The sequence below is a fragment of the Heterocephalus glaber genome, unplaced genomic scaffold (genome assembly GCF_053883595.1).
Source record: "Heterocephalus glaber isolate CG9 unplaced genomic scaffold, H.glaber_assembly_v1.0 deba00001504, whole genome shotgun sequence".
NCBI lineage: Eukaryota > Metazoa > Chordata > Mammalia > Rodentia > Bathyergidae > Heterocephalus > Heterocephalus glaber.
In genome coordinates, this window is record NW_028258324.1 from 4729207 (window position 1) to 4747672 (window position 18466).

Genomic DNA, 18466 nt, shown 5'->3' on the forward strand with positions numbered 1-18466 from the left:
AGGATTCTGTCTTTTCATTGCCAAATTTTCATTTCTCATAAACTGTTCACCATATATGAACCTAGTATTCCTTTGGAAATCAGATAACTAATTTGCTTTATTTGCTTATTTTTGTTTGACTACATTCTTATGGAGCAGTGTGTTTATAAATAATTTCTTGTCTTGCCTGATGGATTCATTCTTCTGGGCTTTGTGGGGTTGTGATCCCCATTGTCTTTTCCTAGGATGTTATTCAAAAATTCTTTGGAGTGCTGGTTTGGTATTCATGAAGTTCCTTGGGTGCACTTTGTCATGAAAGTATCTTATTTCTCCATCAATTTTGAAAGATAGTTTTGCAAGGTGCATCAATCTGGGTTGGAGGTTGTTTTCCCTTAAGGTTTGAAATACATCACTCCAAGCTCTTCTTGCCTTGATGTTTTGTGCTGAGAAGTCTGCTGTGATTGTGATGGGCTTTCCTTTGTATGTGATTTGTTTCTTTTCTCTGCTTGTAAAATTTTGTTCTTCTGTTGGGTTTCTGGACTCTTAACTATTTATTATATGCCTATGTATAGATTTTTTTTTTATTATGGCTAGTTGGAGTCCTATATGCCTCACTTATCTGTATGTCAAGTTCTTTTCCCCTACTTGGGAAGTTTTCTGCCATTACTTCTGTGAACAGTTTTGTTTTTTTTTTCATTTTGCTACATTTTAATAGTAGGTTTCAAGGATTATGTTTTAGGACTCCACAGGGTACAGTGATGCCAAGCACCTTGGAAAGAAAGGTACACGACACAGAAGACGGGTTCTTGCCCCCGAGGAGCTCACAGCCTGGGGAATTGGACAACTCCAAAATTGAACTGAGTGAAAAGAAAGCAATTTATTAAGGCAAATTCTTCATCTCCTAGAGCTAATGTGGACTAAATAATTTTAGTATTTGGAATTTATCAGTCAAGATGAAACACATGACTGAATTTGGCTGAGAAGTCTTTCAGGCACATAGTTTGTGTTAGGATTTAGCTAGTGAGCAGAAGTGGCCTAACAGACAACTGGAAGTAGACTAGATCTCTTGAAGAGCAAGGGTAACACAACTTCACCATGGTTACTGAGTATGAAAAGCAAATGTACTGACTGCTATACCTAGGCTATTCCACTCGTTTAAAATAGGAGCTGGCTACTCCCTCATGCACTGTGTGTTTAAAATAGTGAATATTAATATTTGTAGGTTCCACATCTAAGCCACAGAAAGCCCATCACAAATCTTAATGTCGAGTGCATCAAATATTTAACTCGTGTGCTATGAAAGTTCAATTTATGCATGCTCTTCTTAAGTCAAAAGTAATATAAATGGTCAAAATTATAATAAGCTAATGACCTGCATGTTTTCCTGTGGATGAATGCCAAATATATCTGAATAGGAAATAAAAGGCAATCCTTTCTACCTACATTAAAAAAATAGAAAGTCTGCCGATTTTGCATACTCATCACTCTAAAGGTATTCGGGTTTTAAGGTTTCACAATCAGTTGTCAGAAAATCAGCAGTTACTCCTGAAGTATCTCATTAGTATCAGACTCGATTAATTTTAGATGACATGACCTACAAGACATTGTAAACCCATCTAGAAATGTGTTTATTCTGAGACACTTCCAATGCTAACTAAAATCATGAGGAAAACAAAACAATGTCATGCAGAACAGCTAATCAACATGACTAAAATATGCTCATTTTCAGAAAAACAATCTGGTTATCTCGAAAAAAATCGCTGCCACTACCTGGGGACAGTGTCCCTGCCTGGGGAAACTGATCTGGGCCAGGCACACTGTTCTAAGCAGGAGAGCCATCGGTTCCCCAGGCAGGAGCAACCTATCCCCTTCCCACAGACCTCTGGCAGCATAGCCGGTCCAGGGCTCTCCAGACAACCTGCTACCAACCCACCCACCTGCCAAAGCCTGAGGTCCACTCCGACCAGAGCACACACCAGAGCAAAAGGGAGCAGAGGTGGAAACCTGAGACATTCTTCCTGCCATGTGGGGTGTGGAGATGAGCACACCTAGCACAGCAGCAGTTCCAGGAAGCAGGCAGGGCAGAGGTAACCTAGAAAACAGATTCTTAATGCACAATTAACAGAAAAGACCACATCCGACACCTACAATAAGCCTTCATCCAAAGGAGTCTTCCGCTCTGCAACAGCTAGACTTAGCCCACAGTGCGGCCGTCTGAGGGCTCACTGGCCTCAGTGGGCAGAGCCCACTCTTGCCCGAGGAAGTGAAGATCCACAGAGCAATCGTGCTTGCTACTGGCTGGTGAGATTCAAGGAGCTCCAGGTTACTTGGCTCAGGATCAGTCCTTGTGCAAAGTTTGATGCAGTTGGCCAGCCCAGAAGTAGGGGCTTCTGGCCCACCATTCCACTGCTCCCAGCCCAGAAGTAGGGGCTCTTGGGCTGATGTTCCACTGCTCCCAGCCCAGAGGAAGGCTCTTCTGGGCCACCATTCTACCACGCACAGCCCAGAGGTAGGGGCTTCCAGGCTGCCTTTCCACTGCTCCCAGCCCAGAGGAAGGTGCTTCTGGGCCACCATTCTACCACGCACAGCCCAGAGGTAGGGACTTCTGGGCTGCCATTCCACTGCTCCCAGCCCAGAGGGAGGGGCTCCTGGGCTGCTATTCCACCCGTCCTAGCCGAGAGGAAGGCGCTTCTGGGCTGCTGTTCCACCACGCACAGCCCAGAGGTAGGGGCTTCTGGGCCGCCACTTCCTGCTCCCAGCCCAGAGGGAGGGGCTTCCGGGCCGCCATTCCACTGCTCCCAGCCCAGAGGAAAGGGCTTATGGGCCACATTCCACAGCTCCCAGCCCAGAGGTAGGGGCTTCTGGGCCTCCATTCCACCTCCTCCAGCACAGAGGAGGTGAGCCATGCAGGCACCAATAGCACCCCCGCCCTACACCCATCGAAATGAGAAGACATGTAAACAAGTCTCAAAACCAAGATCACCTAAAGCAACCCCAGAGGGAAATGAGATGGAACACTGATACTCAACCACCTGGACTCCCTGAACTGGCAACAAAAGAGGATCTGGAAAAAATGAAATCAGAAATAATTTCTCAGATAACAGCACAGATTGTGCTCATAGTGCAAGACATGATTAATAAATCTAGAGAGGAGCTGAGGAACATGATGGAATCCCAACATAGGAAACAAATGGAATCCATGAAACAGATGCAAACAGATTTCCAGGAGATCAAAAACTCCACTGAAACTCTACACAGGAGAATGAGTCAATGTGAGGACAGAATTTCAGATATAGAAGATAAGATTGCAATTAGTGACCAGGAAAAGAAAAATTGCTTCAAAATTATAAGGGACCATGAGAAATCAATCCAACAGCTGCTAGACGATGCAAAGAAGAATAACATAAGACTGATTAGAGTCAATGAAGAAACAGGAGCATGCAGATGACATAAAAAAACTCTTCACAGAAACAATGGCAGAAAACTTCCCAAGCAGGGGAAAAGAATTTCACGTACAAATAAGAGAGGCATGTAGGACTCCAAATAGCCTTGATCAGAAAAAATCTACACATAGGCATATAATTATTAAGATTTCAGAAACTCAACAGAAGAACAAAGTTCTACAAGCAGTTAAAAAAAATGAACAAATCACAAAAAAGAAAAGCCCATCAGAATCACAGCAATCTAAATGCAAACCATCAAGGCAAGAAGAGCTTGGAGTGATGTATTTCAAACCTTAAGGGAAAACAACCTCCAACCCAGATTGATGTACCCTGCAAAACTATCTTTCAAAATTGATAGAGAAATAAGATACTTTCATGACAAAGAGCACCTCAGGAACTTCATGAATACCAAAGCAGCACTGCAAAAAATTTTAGACAATATCCTAGGAACAGAAAATGAGGATCAAAACCCCAAGAAGCACAGCAGAATGAACCCATCGGGCACAACAAGAAATTAAATGTAAAGAGGGAGAATCCAACAAAAAGAAAAAGTCATGACAATGATAACTCAATATGTATCAGTTATAACTATCAATATTAATGGACTCAATTCACCAATCAAAAGAAATATACTGGCAGAATTGGGTCAAGAAATAAGATCCAACAATATGCTGCATATAAGAAATACACTTAATTCAAAAAGAAACTCATAGATTGAAAATTAAAGGGTGGAAAACAGTACTGCACACGATGGGAATCTGAAAAAAGGCAGGAGTAGCTATCCTCTTTGCAGATCAAGTAGATTTCAAACCAACACTGATTAAGAGAGACGAAGAAGGACACTACATCCTTGTAAAGGGAACAATCCAACAGGAAAAGATGACAATCATAAATATTTATGCACCAAACACTAGTGTTCCCAACTATATAAAACAAATACTAACGGACATGAAAAGTCATATACGCACAAACAAAATGGTAGTAGGGGACCTCAATACTGAACTGTCACAAATAGATCAACTAGACATAAAATCAGCAATGAAATAGAACTTAATCGAGCTCTTAAATAAATGAACTTAACAGATGTTTATAGAGTATTCCACCCCACAAAATCAGAATACACATTCTTCTCAGCTCCACACGGGTTGTTCTCCAAAACAGACCACATACTTGCTCACAGAATATTTTTAAGTAAATGCAAAGGAATTGAAGTTATCCCCTGTATATTATCAGACCATAGTGCGATGAAATTGGAGATCCATAGCAAAAGAAACTGGAAAAATTTCATAAACACTTGGAAATTGAACAACACACTTCTGAATAACCAGTGGGTCACAGAGGAAATTAAAGAAGAAATCAGGCAATTCCTTCAATTACATGACAATGACAATACAACATATCAGAATCTATGGGACACAATGAAAGCAGTCTTACGAGGGAAATTCATAGCAGTGAATGCACTTATAAGGAAAACAGAACGAGCCTAATTAAACAACCTGATGCTGAACCTCAAGCTTCTAGAAAAAGAAGAGCAGGACAAACCCAAAGCTCATACAAGGGAGGAAATTATAAAGATCAGAGCAGAAATCAATTCAATGGAGACTAAGGGAACAACACAAAAAATTAATGAAGCCAAGAGTTGGTTCTTTGAAAGAATAAATAAAATTGACAAACCCTTAGCCAACCTTATCAGAAAAAAAGAGAAAAGGCTCAAATCCATGCAGTTAGGAATAAAAAGGGTAGAACTACAGTGGACGCAGCAGAAATCCAGAGGATCATCAATACCTACTTCCAAAACCTATACTCCAATAAGACGGAAGAAATAGACAGATTCTTAGATACATATGAATTCCCAAAGTTGAACGAAGAAGACTTAAAAATTCTAAACAACCCAATATCAATCAGTGAAATTGAAAGTATAATTAAAAACTTACCAACTAAGAAAAGCCTGGGTCCTGATGGCTTCACTGCTGAACTCTACAAGACATTTAGAGAGGAACTATGGTCACTACTGTTTAAACTCTTCAGTGAAATTGAATGGGAAGCAATACTCCCAAATTCATTCCCGGAAGAAAGCATCACCTTGATCCCCAAAGCAGAGAAAGACCCAACTGAAAAAGAGAACTATAGGCCAATCTCACTAATGAACATAGGTGCAAAAATCCTTATTAAGATACTGGCAAACAGAATGCAGAAGATCATCAAGAAGATCATACACCCTGACCAAGTGGAATTCATCCCAGGGATGCAGGGATGGTTCAATATATGAAAATCATTCAATGTAATACACTATATCAATAGAGCCAAGGACAAAACCCGTATGACTGTCTCCATAGATGCAGAAAAAGCATTTGATAAAATCCAACATGCATTTATGATAAAAACCCTAAAAAAATTGGAATAGATGGTCTCTACCTCAAACTGATGAAAGCCGTCTATGAAACACCAACAGCCAATATCATACTAAATGGTCAAAAACTGAAATCCTTCTCACTAAAATCAGGAACAAGACAAGGATGTCCACTATCACCACTCTTGTTCAATGTAGTTTTGGAAACATTAGCTACAGCAGTTAGACAAAAGAAATAAAAGTAATAAAGATAGGTAATGAAGAAGTCAAATTGTCATTATTTGCAGATGACATGATACTCTATATAGAAGACCCCAAGAACTCCACCAAATGTCTTCTGGACTTAATAAGAAAATTCAGTAAAGTAGCTGGATACAAGGACAAAACACAAAAATGAATAGCTTTCCTCTACATGAAAAACAGACTCACTGAGAGAGAAATAGGGCAAATAATTCCTTTCACAATAGCACCCAAAAACCTGAAATACCTAGGAATCAACCTAACAAAAGAAATCGAAGACCTCTTCTCTTAAAACTATAGCACTCTGAAAAGAGAGATTGAAGATGATATCAGAAAATGGAAAGACATCCCCTGCTCCTGGGGAGGAAGGATCAATATAGTGAAAATGGCCATACTTCCAAAACTGCTATATAGATTCAGTGCAATCCCAATTGAGATCCCAGCAGCATCCTTCACGGACCTTGAGAAAACAATCCAAAAATTCATTTGGAACAAGAGGAGACCCAGAATAGCAAAAGCAATTCTAGGTAACAGAGACATGGCAGGGGGTATCACAACCCCTAACTTGAAACTATACCACAAAGCTACTGTGATAAAAACAGCATGCTACTGGCAAAGAAACAGACCTGAGGACCAGTGGAACAGATTAGAAGATGCAGAAACAACGCCAGACACACTCAGCCATCTCATCTTCAATAAAGAAGCCATACATCCTCACTGGAGGAAAGATAGCCTCTTTAATAAATGGTGCTGGAAAAATTGGGTTTCAACTTGCCAAAGATTATAACTAGACATATATCTCTCGCCATACACTAAAGTAAAATCAAAATGGATTAAAGATCTAAATATTAAAATAGAAATGCTGAACTCTCTGGAACCGAGCTTAGGTAGAACTCTTGAAGATATTGGTGTAGGAAAAGATTTTATGAACAGAACCTCAGTTGCCCATGAACTACCACAAACAATCAACAAGTGGGATCTCTTCTTATTAAAAAGCTTCTGCACAGCAAGAGAAACCACCAGCATTGTGAAGAGACAACCCACAACATGGGAAAAAATCTTCACCTGCTGTTCCTCAGACAAAGGCCTACTATCTCAAATCTATAAAGAAGTTAAAAAGATCAGACCTCCCAAATTTAAAGACCCAATCCGAAAATGGGCATCTGAAATGAACAGACATTTCTCAGACAAAGAAATAGAAAAAGCAAATAAACATATGAAAAAATGTTCAGTATCACTGGTCATTCGAGAGATGCAAATGAAAACAACCCTGAGATTCCACCTCACCCCAGAAAGAATAGTTGCTATCATGAAATCAACTAATATCAAATGCTGGCAGGGCTGTGGGAAAAGAGGAACCCTGCTCCACTGCTGGTGGGAGTGTTGACTGGTGCAACACTGTGGAAATCAGTATGGAGATCCCTCAAAGAACTAGAACTGGAAGTCCAATTTGACCCAGGTATTCTCCCGCTGGATATCTTCCCCAAAGAATTAAAAGAATCATACCACAGTGACATATATGCACCCATATTCATAGCAACACAATTTGTAATAGCTAAAACTTGGAAACAGCCCAAATGCCCATCACCTGGAGACTGGATAAAGAAAATGTGTTTTTTTAATAAAATGCAGTACTACTCAGCCATCAAAAATGAGAAATTAGAGACATTTATAGCTAAGTGGATGCACATTGAGGTGATACTCTTAAGTGAAATAAATAGGACACATTTGTAAATACTGAATAGTTTCTCTAGTGTGAGAAACTGAAAGTGTAAATAAGGACTAAAATGTATAATAGATAACGTGAAATAGGAAGAAAAGGGTCAAAGGGGAAGGGGAAGTGGGAGGGGTAGGGGAAAGGAAAGAAGGGAATAGCATTAATATGAGAAAATGAAAAAATGGAAACAAAGTCTTTGTAAATAGGGAGGGATGGAGGGGTTAAAGGGAGAGCAAGGGAAAGGGAAAAAATAAGAACCAAGAAAGATTATGTAAAGGTGCAAATTTCCAATGATGAATGTCATTATATTATATACCTAAAATGTATCAGCGATTAAAATGAATAATTGATAATGTGAAATAGGAAGAAAAGGTCCAAAGTGGTAGAGGAAGTGGGAGTGGTAGGGGAAAGGAAAGAAGGGAAAGGAAATATTATGAGAAATGGGAAAATCGGAAACAAATTCTTTGTAAATAGGCAAGGGTGGAGGGGTGAAGGGAGTGCAGGGAATGGGGAAAAACTAAGAACCAAGATACATCATGTAAAGTTACAAGTTCCCATTGAGAAATGTAAATATATTGTATACGTAAAATGTAACAATAAAAGAATTTTAAAAAATGTTTGATGCAGATGAAGATAAAGTGGTTTCTTTGTCAGTAATTGCATCTTTTTTCTTTTAAAGTCAGTGGGTTTCTTGTAGAGTTCTATCATAATAGGAAGAGACTTAATGTTATGCATCTCCATGAAAATGAAACCCTTGGTGCTGGTGATCCTTTCCTTAGGCTTGTAGTGTTTGAATTCAGAGAAGATCGCTGCACCTTTGGTCAGCTTCTCCACTTGCTTCTGGAGCTCGATGTCCACATTGAAATGAACGCATGTGTCTTCCTTTCTTGAAGCCACTGGAGTGTCCAGCACAGGGGTTAAATCTATGCCGTTCAGATCCTTTACACTGTCATATAGGGATTGATGCACTGCCCGGTGTCTTTCAGCCCAGTTTTCTCAATTCTGATGGTGAGTAATGTCATGCCCGGCTCTGACGGGCAATCTTGGTAATAAAGTACTGGGGACTCTAGCAGTAAAGGAATCTGGAGACCCTGCTCCAGCGCCACCCTCTTCCTCATCTTCTTCAAATTCCAAATTCTCTTCTTCACCAGGTGCTAAAATTCTTCTTAATGGGACAGGCTGAACATCAAATGGGAATTCTTTATTTTATGTAAGAATATTCTTTAGGATTGGCTCTAGCTTCTTCAGGTCCTCCAGTTTAAATTCTTCTTGGGACTGTGTGGACTGTAAAGCTGCACTTCTCAGTTCTAAGCATGCTGCAGTTTTGCCTATGGTTTTCTTTTGTTCTTCTGTGAATTCAGAATTATTGTGTTGAGCTTGGGCCTCTTTTTGTACATGTCTTGCTAATATCTGATACTGGTCTATCACCTCCACCACCTGGCCCCAAGAATCGAAGTCAGCGCCTCTTCTAAAGCTGGCGCTGCAGCAGACTTTGGGTCCCTTCCAACATGGCTGCCCTCTGCCTGGGCCCTGCCACCCCAACCCCAGCGAGGCCAGGCTCTAGGGTGCCATCCTCCCTGGGCCAGGCCCTGATATTAATGGGGCCAGGAGCAAACGCCGTGGCCGTTGCTGCCCGCAAAGGAGCTGCCCAAGCCCATTTGCCGCCACAGCCAAACTTTGAGGCTCCAGAGCGGCCACCCCCAGGCCCCACCCCACCTAGAGTGAGGCTGCCCAGAGCTGCCAGGCCACCATGCTACTTCGAGGTTCCCCTGGGCCTGGTGGGCCAGTGTTTCTGCCCTCTGTCAACAGGGTTTTTTTATGTTGTCTGCATTCTCTCCTGTTTCTTCATTGACTCTGATCAGTCTTACATTATTCTTCTTTGCATTGTCTAGCAGCTGCTAGATTGATTTCTCATGGTCCCTTACTGTTTTTGAGAAATTTTTCTTTTCATGGTCACTAGTTGCAATCCTATCTTCTGTATCTGAAATTCTGTCCTCACACACGCTCATTCTGCTGCATAAACTTACAATGGAGTTTTTAATGTCCTGGAAGTCTGTTTGCAGTGTCTGATGGATTCCATTTCTTTCCTATGTTGGGATCTCATCATGTTCCTCAGCTCCTCTATTTTTTTTATCTGTGTTCTCTCTGGATTTATTAATCATGTCTTGCACTATAGACACAATCTCTGTTGTTATCTGAGAAATTATTTCTGATTTCATTTTTTCCAGATCCTCTTTTGTTGCCAGATCAGGGAGTCCAGGTGGTTGAGTATCAGAGTGTTCCATCTCATTTCCCTTTGGGTTTGGTGTAGGTGATCTGGAAGTCTGGTTTTGAGATTTATTTACATGTCTTCTCATTTCAACAGATGTAGCCTGCTGTGCCTTTGTTGAGGTAACTTTTTGCTTACCCAGTGGTCTTCAATTCTCAGCAAGCCACCGAGCAACCTTTTCTCTGCTGCTCACCAGTGCACCAATTCCTGGGTTCAGAATGGTTGCCTTCTGGGTCCCTGAGCTGACCTGTTGTCTGGGTGGGCTTCTGGCTGCTGGGGCCTATGGACAGTTAGTATGGTATCTAAGTGTGCCTCTGGCTAGGGCCTGCCCCTCTATGAAGCTGTTGTCTGGGAGGGCCTTTGGCTGGGAGTTGTGCACCCCTGACCCTGGTGTCTGAGTAGGCTTTTGGCTTCAGGTCTCCACACATTTATCGATGGTATGGGGCGGGCCTCTGGCTATTGCTTGTGCACCTGTACAGCTCTTTTCTGGGCCACCCTTTGGCTTGGGCTTGTGTGCCTGAGCCACTGGTGTCTGGGCCGGACCCTGGCTGGGATCTGCCTGCAGCCGCTCAGCTCTGGTGCATACTGCTGCTCGCTGGGATCTGTGTGCACTTACTGATGGTATGGGGCGGGCCTCTGGCTGATGCTTGTGCACCTGTGCAGCTCTTTTCTCCCTCTCACTTTCATTAAGGAGTTGAAGGATTACTGGTGTTAGATTTTCCCTGAAGTTCTTGTAGAATTCAGCTGTGAATCCATCAGGTCCTGGGCTTTTCTTAATTGATATGTTTGTTGTTGTTGTTGTTGTTGTTACTGCCTCCATTTCATTGCCTGTTATAGAATTATTCAGGATTTAAAAATTTTCTTGGTTCACTTTTGGTAATTCAAATGTATCTAGGTATCTTCATTTCTTTTGAGTTCTCCTATTTTTTGGCATACAGGTTTGTGAAGTAGTTGGTAGTAATTTTCTGGATTTTAGCAGTGTCTGTTATGATTTCATACTTTTCACTTCAAATTACATTGATTTAATGTCTTTTCTTTCCTGTTTTTGGTAGAATGGCTAAGGATTTGTCTATTTCGTTTATTCTTTTAAAGAATCAGCTGTTCAATTCAGTGGCTCTTTGTATTTTTTTAAATAACTTGTTAAAGTTTTCATTTCATTGATTCCTGCTCTGTTGTTTATAATTTCCTTCCTTGTACAAGCTCTGCATTTTGATTGTTCTTGCTTTTTGTAGGGCTTGAGATGGATCATTAGGTTGATTTTTTGGGGGGCTCATTCAGCATTTCTGATCTGGGCATTCAGTTATAAACTTCCCACTTAGGACTGATTTCATTGTGTCCCATAAATTCTGTTGTGTCAGGGGCTGGGACTGTAGCTCAGTTGTGCCGCACCTGCCTGGCAAGTGCAAGGTCGTTAGTTTGATCCCTGGTACCGGGAAAACAAAAAAATAACCCAACGTAAATTCTCTTGTGTTGTACTGACGTTATCATTTAATTGTAAAAACTGTCTTATTTCTTCTTTTAGTTCCTCTGTGACCCACTGATAATAGGGGATCTGATGATGTGCATGGGGTAACTCTGATTTTTTTTTTTCATTTATTTAAGCATGCTTGGTAAGCTAGTATGTGATCTGTTTTGGGAAAGTATAGTGTGCTGACAAAAAGAACGTGTATTCTGTTGTTGATGGTTGGAACACTGTGTATTTTCTTAAGTCTGTTTGTTTAAAGGTTTCTTAAGTCCATTTGTTCAACTCTGATATTTCTTTGTTGATTTTTTTAGTTGATACATCTGTTTGTGATAGTGGCATATTAAATTCTCCCATTGTAACTGTATTGATGTTTATCTGATCTTTTATGTCCATTAGTGTTGCTTTATGAAGTTGGGTACATCATGGTTTGGTGCATATATGTTTATAATTGTTATGCTTTCCTGTTTAATAGTTCTGCTAACTAATAATGTAAGGCCCTTTTGTGCCTCTTTTGATCAGTTTTGGCTTAAAGTGCACTTTGTCTGAAAATAAGATAGCTACTCTTGCTTCTTTTCAGGTTCCCATTATGTGGAATATTGTTTTCTAACCTTTGATTTTTATTCTATGAATTTCATTTTGTATTAAATGTATTTCTTGTATACAGCATACTGTTGGATTTTATTTCTTGATTCATTCTGCTAATCTGTGTCTTGATTGGCAAATGGAATTTATTCACATTGATAGTTATAATTGATAAGTATTGCCTTATTTCTGTCATTGTATTATTTACTTGTTTCTGTTTTGCTTTCTTTTCCTTCTACTTATTTGCTATCCCTATCTGATGCATTCATTCTTTTGAAGCTTTATCATTGTTAGTTTGTCTTTTTCTAGGGTATTCTTGAGAATTTTAGGGGGTGTTTATGTGGTCTTCATGAATTTTTTCAGGTGCTCTTTGTCTTGGAAATAAGCTTATTTCTCCATCAGCTTTCAAAGATAATTTTGCATTATATATCAGTCTGGATTGGAAGTTGTTTTCTTTTCGGAATTGAAACACTTAATTCCAGGCTCTTGTTGCTTGAAAGTTTGTGTTGAAGTCTCCTGTAATTTGAATGGGTTTTGTTTTATAGGTGATTTGTTGTTTTTCTCTAGCAGCATTAAAGATTTTCTTCTTGTGTTATATTTCTGGTACTTTAATTACAATGTGGTCTGGAGTGGTTTTTGTTTGAAAGCAATTTGGTTTGCAAACAAGTGTTTGGCAAAATTTTGTTTTTCTTTATAAACTCTGCATTAGGTGACAAACATGACTGCGGCCATCTTTCCCACACAAACACAAAGATGGTCATCTTTTCTAAAATCATAGAACAAATTAAGTTTGAGAATGGAGATACCACTGTATTATCACTTTGGTCCTCCTGCCTCAGCTTCCAGAGTGCTGGGATTACAGTTGTGTGCCACCACGCCTGGCCTTGGATCTTTTTCTTTAGCTCTACAAGAATTTCATTAGTGTCTTCTCTAGACTCACTGATCATTTGTTTTATTTACAGTTTTCTGTTTACTTATATCTTCTTTTAATTCACTGTATAACTTATTGAACTCTTTTGTTGCCTCCCTTGTTACCCTTTTAGACATTTTTGCTGTGTTTTCCTCCTCTCAGTGCCTCCTGGATTGGCTTTGGGGGAGTTGGAAGTTTTTGGGGGCATTTTGTTGCCCCATGTTTTCCTGTTTTTTTGTGTGTGTGTGTGTGTTTGGTTTTTTTTTCCATTCATTAATTTTATTGGTACATTTTAGGTATACAGAATGCTGACATTCATTATTGGGAATTTGTACCTTTACATAATATATCTTGGTTCTTATTATTTTCCCCATTCTCCTGCCCTCCCTTCAACCCCTCCACCCCTCTCTATTTACAGACTTTGTTTCCATGTTTTCCTATACTCATATTTATACTCACATTTCCTTTCCTTTCTTTCCTTTCCCCTACCCCTCCCACTTCCCCTTCCTCTTTGGACCTTTTCTTCCTATTTCACATTATCTAGTATACATTTTGATCCTTATTTACACTTTCAGTTTCTTACACCAGAGAAACCATTCGGTATTTACACATGTGTGTCCTATTTATTTCACTTAAGAGTGTGGCCTCAATGTGCATCCATTTAGCTATAAATGCTTCTAATTTCTGTGTTTGTTTTCTCTGCTGGTGTTTCCAGCTTTTCTGGTCGAGTGCCTGGTTTTTCATTAATGGGCCACAGTATTATTTATAACTTCCAGGCAATTTAGATAGTGGTTACAGAAAAAAATAAAACCAATTGACAGCAAGAAGTATGTTACCTTTGTTATAGTAGTAAGTCAGTGACAACATTAGGGCCAGATATAAACTGGATATTGCCAGACTGCAAGAGCCACTCATGGACCACCTTTAAGGACTATGATTTTAACATAGACACTTAAGACAACCCAGGTGTTTACCACTAGTTTCTGCTGGATATAGGCAGCGGTGCAAGAGCTGAAGCAGACCTGTGGACTAAATGCTGTCTCCTTCAGATCTACCCCATCTGAAGGTTACCACTAAACCTGCGTCCTGCCTCCCACAAATGAATGCAGGCCCCATGATCTTACTGGTCTGAAGGAAGCTTTAACTTCTCAAGGGATCTCAGCAGATCTCTTTCTAGTTCTCACACTTTCCAAGCCTATCTCCCAAGGGTGTCTCGCAGTTGGTTTCTGTGGAAGGGTAACATTTCAGTTTTGGAGTGGAACTCCTCTCCAGGGTGTTCTGTTATCATCTGCCACATAGACCACAGCTCAAGGCACCTGTTGTTGGCAGGTCCCCTAATGTGGGCAGGCCCCTTATTTCCTTTTTCCTCTTTTGTTGTCTTCCTTTGTAATTTATTTGTTATTTTATGTAATGGTATGCTTTTATTCCTTTCTGTTCATCTCTGTGTTTACCTAGTGAAGGTTTTTTCTTTGTTGTTAACTTTAGGCTCACATAAAAATTTATTATATTTTAAGCTGATAACTTTGAGCAAGTACAAAACTTATATATTTTTATTCCTTCAACTGCATTTTATGTTTTGATGCCACAGTTTATGTAACTCTTGTTGTGTACCCATTAACAAATTATTGTAGCTATATTTTCAAGATTTTTATTTTTTATACTGGTTTTATAAGTAATTAACACAACCCCATTGTTCTGTTAGAGTGTTCTGATTTTGACCAACAAATTTTATACTTTCATATGTTTTCTTTTTATCAATTAGCATACTTTTGTTTTAGCTAAATAAATACCATTAGCATTGGGGGCTGCTACTTGGCATTGGACCCAGGACCTTAAATGTTGAGAAGTGCTCTACTGTTAAACTAAATCCCCAGCTTCCTTTTATTTTGAAACAGGGTCTTGCTAACTTATCCATGTTGGCCTGAAATTTATAATCTTCCTTCCTCAATCTCCTGAGTAGCTAGGATTAGAATTATATGTAACTGTGTCTGTTCCTCTCCCTTTTGCAGTTTCTGCAGGGCAGATTTAATAATGGGCTCCCTCAGCTTTTTTTGATCTGTGAATATTATTACTTACTGGCTTATTTTTTCCTTTTATTACTTTGAATATATCAACCCGGTCCTCCTTGACCAGTGAGCTGCCCTTTACCCTACTGCCATGTATCTAGATGTCCATATTTCTTCCCAGATTTTGGAAGTTTATAGCCATTATTTCTTTTAATAACATTCTTCCCCTTTCTTTTCTATTTTTCTTCCAAAACCTCTGTGATACAAATGTTAGCTCTTTTGATGGTACCTTGTAATTCCTATAAGTGTTCATTTTTCTTTCTTTTTTCTTATATGACTGAATGTTTCCAAATAATGAAATCTTTTGAGTTCATAGATTCTTTCTGTTGCTTGATCAAGTTTGCTGCTGATGCACTCTATTGCAGTTTAAATTTTTTTGTTAAGGTTTTGTTTAGCTCCAGAGTTTCTTTTTGATTGTTTTTAGGAATTCTCTTTATTGATCTTCTGATTTTATTCAACTATTACATTTCTAATATCTTGTTTTATTTTGTAGCTCATTGACCTTCCTAATATAATGATATGTCACAAGCAGCTTGTTGATAGGTGGCTTTCTGATAGTCCCTGTCATGTTGATATAGGACCCATATATTCTCTTCTCTGTAACCTCCTCAAACATTAAATGAACTGATTATCTCATTATTCTGGGTGCAGTGAGAAAGAAGTGGACTTCTTAGGCAGTGTCTTACATGGCTACCGGAGCTGCGTGATAACTTACTTTGCCTCACTTTCTAATGTGGAAGAAATTATGAGCCAGAGGCGGTTTTCTTGGTACTGAGCTGTGCCACCGTGTTGGAAAGGCAATTCAGGTAAAGGAAAATTTTTTTTATCCTCCTCAGTACATCTATTCTTGAATTTCTTTGTTCTGTCAGGAGGTTGAAACTTCTCTGTTTGGTTCCTAGACTCGCACAAAGTACTTACATTCATGGGTAGTTGTCAGAATCAACATTTTTATAAGTGGAGGACAGTAGAAAGCACCTATTCTGCTACCTTAATGATGTCATCTCTGTAATGTTTTGCTCTTAATAAGGCCTTAGTGAAAGCTTTCACTTTAAACAGCTTGTATATTTGATAGATGTGGATAATGCAGTGGCATTATTCCAAGGAAATTTTAAAAAATATTTACTGGAAGGTCACACAAAATAAAACAGAATAAAACCATAAAAATATTAAAATAACTTACATATTCATTGTTACAAAGATCATGCGAGGGCTGGGCCCAGCCTATCATATTTTTTCTTCATCTCGGAAATGTATTTTTTTCCAACTCAGTGGTATTCCTATATATATATTTTTTTTTTCTTTCATAATGACACCATACTTGGTTCTCTCCCTCCCCATACACTTTTCATGTTATGATTTTGAGTGTTTTGCTCCTTCTACTCTTTCAGAAAACAGTTCACTGATACTTTCATCCTAAATTTTGTCCTAGGTTAAAATCTCTCATTGCATCTTTCATTTCCTTCTTAGATTTATCAATGTCCATGGCTTGTTGTGAATATTTGTCTGTGAAATTCCTTATCTAGACCAAGAGCTCTTTGAAGATAGGGACCCTGTATGTTTTTGTTCACTGATAAATCCTTGGCAATTAACATAGGGATTGGCGTCATAGTGGGTGGTTCTTATGAGGTAGGCTGAGGGAATCCAAGAAAGTTTCTATTCCTAGAATCAGAATTCCTCTACCAGATATACAATTTCCTTTACTAACATGAATGTCCAAGAAAACGCAATATTGACATAAGGGAGTACAGATAAAAGTTTCAAAACCCAGTATCTTCTTCCCTTCTAGGTCTTATAAGGAAAAGTATAAGGAGATTTGCATTACAGAAACATTAGAGTTCAGTCTTAAAAAAAATAAGCAAGAAAAGGTGAGTGTTTAAAGACTGCTTAAAAATGGATCTTAAGGGCTAGAGATTTAGCTTAGTGGTTTCACCACCTGCCTTGTAAGCGCAAGGTCCCAAGTTCAATCCCAGGTACCTAAGGAAAAAAAAAAAGGATCTTAAAAACATTATTTATAAAATTATAATTAGGAGTTACATAGTAAAAACCAAATATTTTTATGTTATTAATGAACCCCAGTTGCACCATAGCACCATATCATGCAAAAAGATCTTTGAACAATTAGATATACTTTTCTTTATAGTCAGATGAATTCAAGATTTGAATTACACCCAAATATAAAGACCCAATTCAAAAATGGGGATCTGAAATGAACAGACATTTCTCAGACAAAGAAGTAAAAGCAGCAAATAAATACATGAAAAAATGTTCAGCATCACTGGTCATTCAAGAGATGCAGATGAAAAAAACACTGAGATTCCACCTCACCCCAGAAAGAATGGCTCCTATCAAGAAATCAACAAATAACAAATGTTGGCAGGGTTGTGGGGAGAAAGGAACCCTTCATTGTTGGTGGGAGTGTAGACTGGTTCAACCACTGTGGAAATCAGTATGGAAATACCTCAAAGAACTAGGACTAGAGGTCCCATTTGACCCACCTATTCCTCTGCTAGGTATCTTCCCAAAAGAATTAAAAGAATCATACCACAGGGATATATGTGCACCCATGTTTATAGTGGCACAGTTTATAATAGCTAGGGTTTGGAAACAGCCCAAGTGCCCATCAACTGGAAACTGGATAAAGAAGATATTTTTTTTAAAAAAATAAAATGGAGTAGTACTCAGCCGTAAAGAATGAGAAACTAGAGACATTTATAGCTAAATGGATGCATAGCTAAATTGAGGCCATAATCTTAAGTGAAATAAATAGGATATGCATGTGTAAATACCAAATAGTTTCTCTGGTGTGAGAAACTGAAAGTGTAAATAAGGATTAAAATGATTAAAACAAATAATTGATAATTTGAAATAGGAAGAAAAGGTCCAAAGAGGTAGGGGAATTGGGAGGGGAAGGGGAAAGGAAAGCCGGGAAAGGAAAAATTATAAGAAAAGGAAAAAATGGAAACAAAGTCTTTGTAAATAGGGAAGGGTGGAGAGGGTGAAGGGAGCACAGGGAATGGGGAAAAAATAAGAACCAAGATACATCATGTACAGGTACAAGCACCCAATGATAAATGTAAATTATTACATACCTAAAATGTACCAATAAAATAATTTAAGAAAAAAAAATAAAAATGAACAAATAAGTATTTTAAAAAACAAACAAAAAGATTTGAGTTACAGACATTAAAAATTTAGCAAAGGGTATTCTAACATTTTAACAAAGAAATGTTTTTGTTTGTTGTGGCTCTGGTTCTAGGCAGTATGAAACTGTGGTACCACTTGAAGATTCTATTGTGACTGAGGTTACAGCAACGCTACAAGAATGGGCCAGTCTGTGGAAACAACTATATGTGGTAAGTAGTTATACTTTTTTAGACCATTGAAGTTCTGTTGCACCAACTAAAAAAAAAATTATCTCACCCGTGCCAATTCTGTAATTTGAAAT

The 18466-nt window shown here is 38.9% G+C and overlaps 1 protein-coding gene and 1 pseudogene across 8 annotated transcripts in view; one reads left to right on the forward strand and one right to left on the reverse strand.

Annotated features, from left to right (window-relative positions):
• Dock3 (dedicator of cytokinesis 3) overlaps positions 1-18466 on the forward strand; it is a 633495-nt gene that overhangs the window by 201972 nt on the left and 413057 nt on the right. For all 8 annotated transcript variants that reach the window (XM_004834160.4, XM_087186904.1, XM_087186907.1 and 5 more), the window contains one exon: positions 18278-18374. In XM_004834160.4, the coding sequence (XP_004834217.2) occupies positions 18278-18374 (97 nt within the window). Of the gene's footprint in view, positions 1-18277; positions 18375-18466 lie in introns of those variants that run through there.
• Positions 701-9239, reverse strand: LOC106009101 (axin interactor, dorsalization-associated protein pseudogene; annotated as a pseudogene).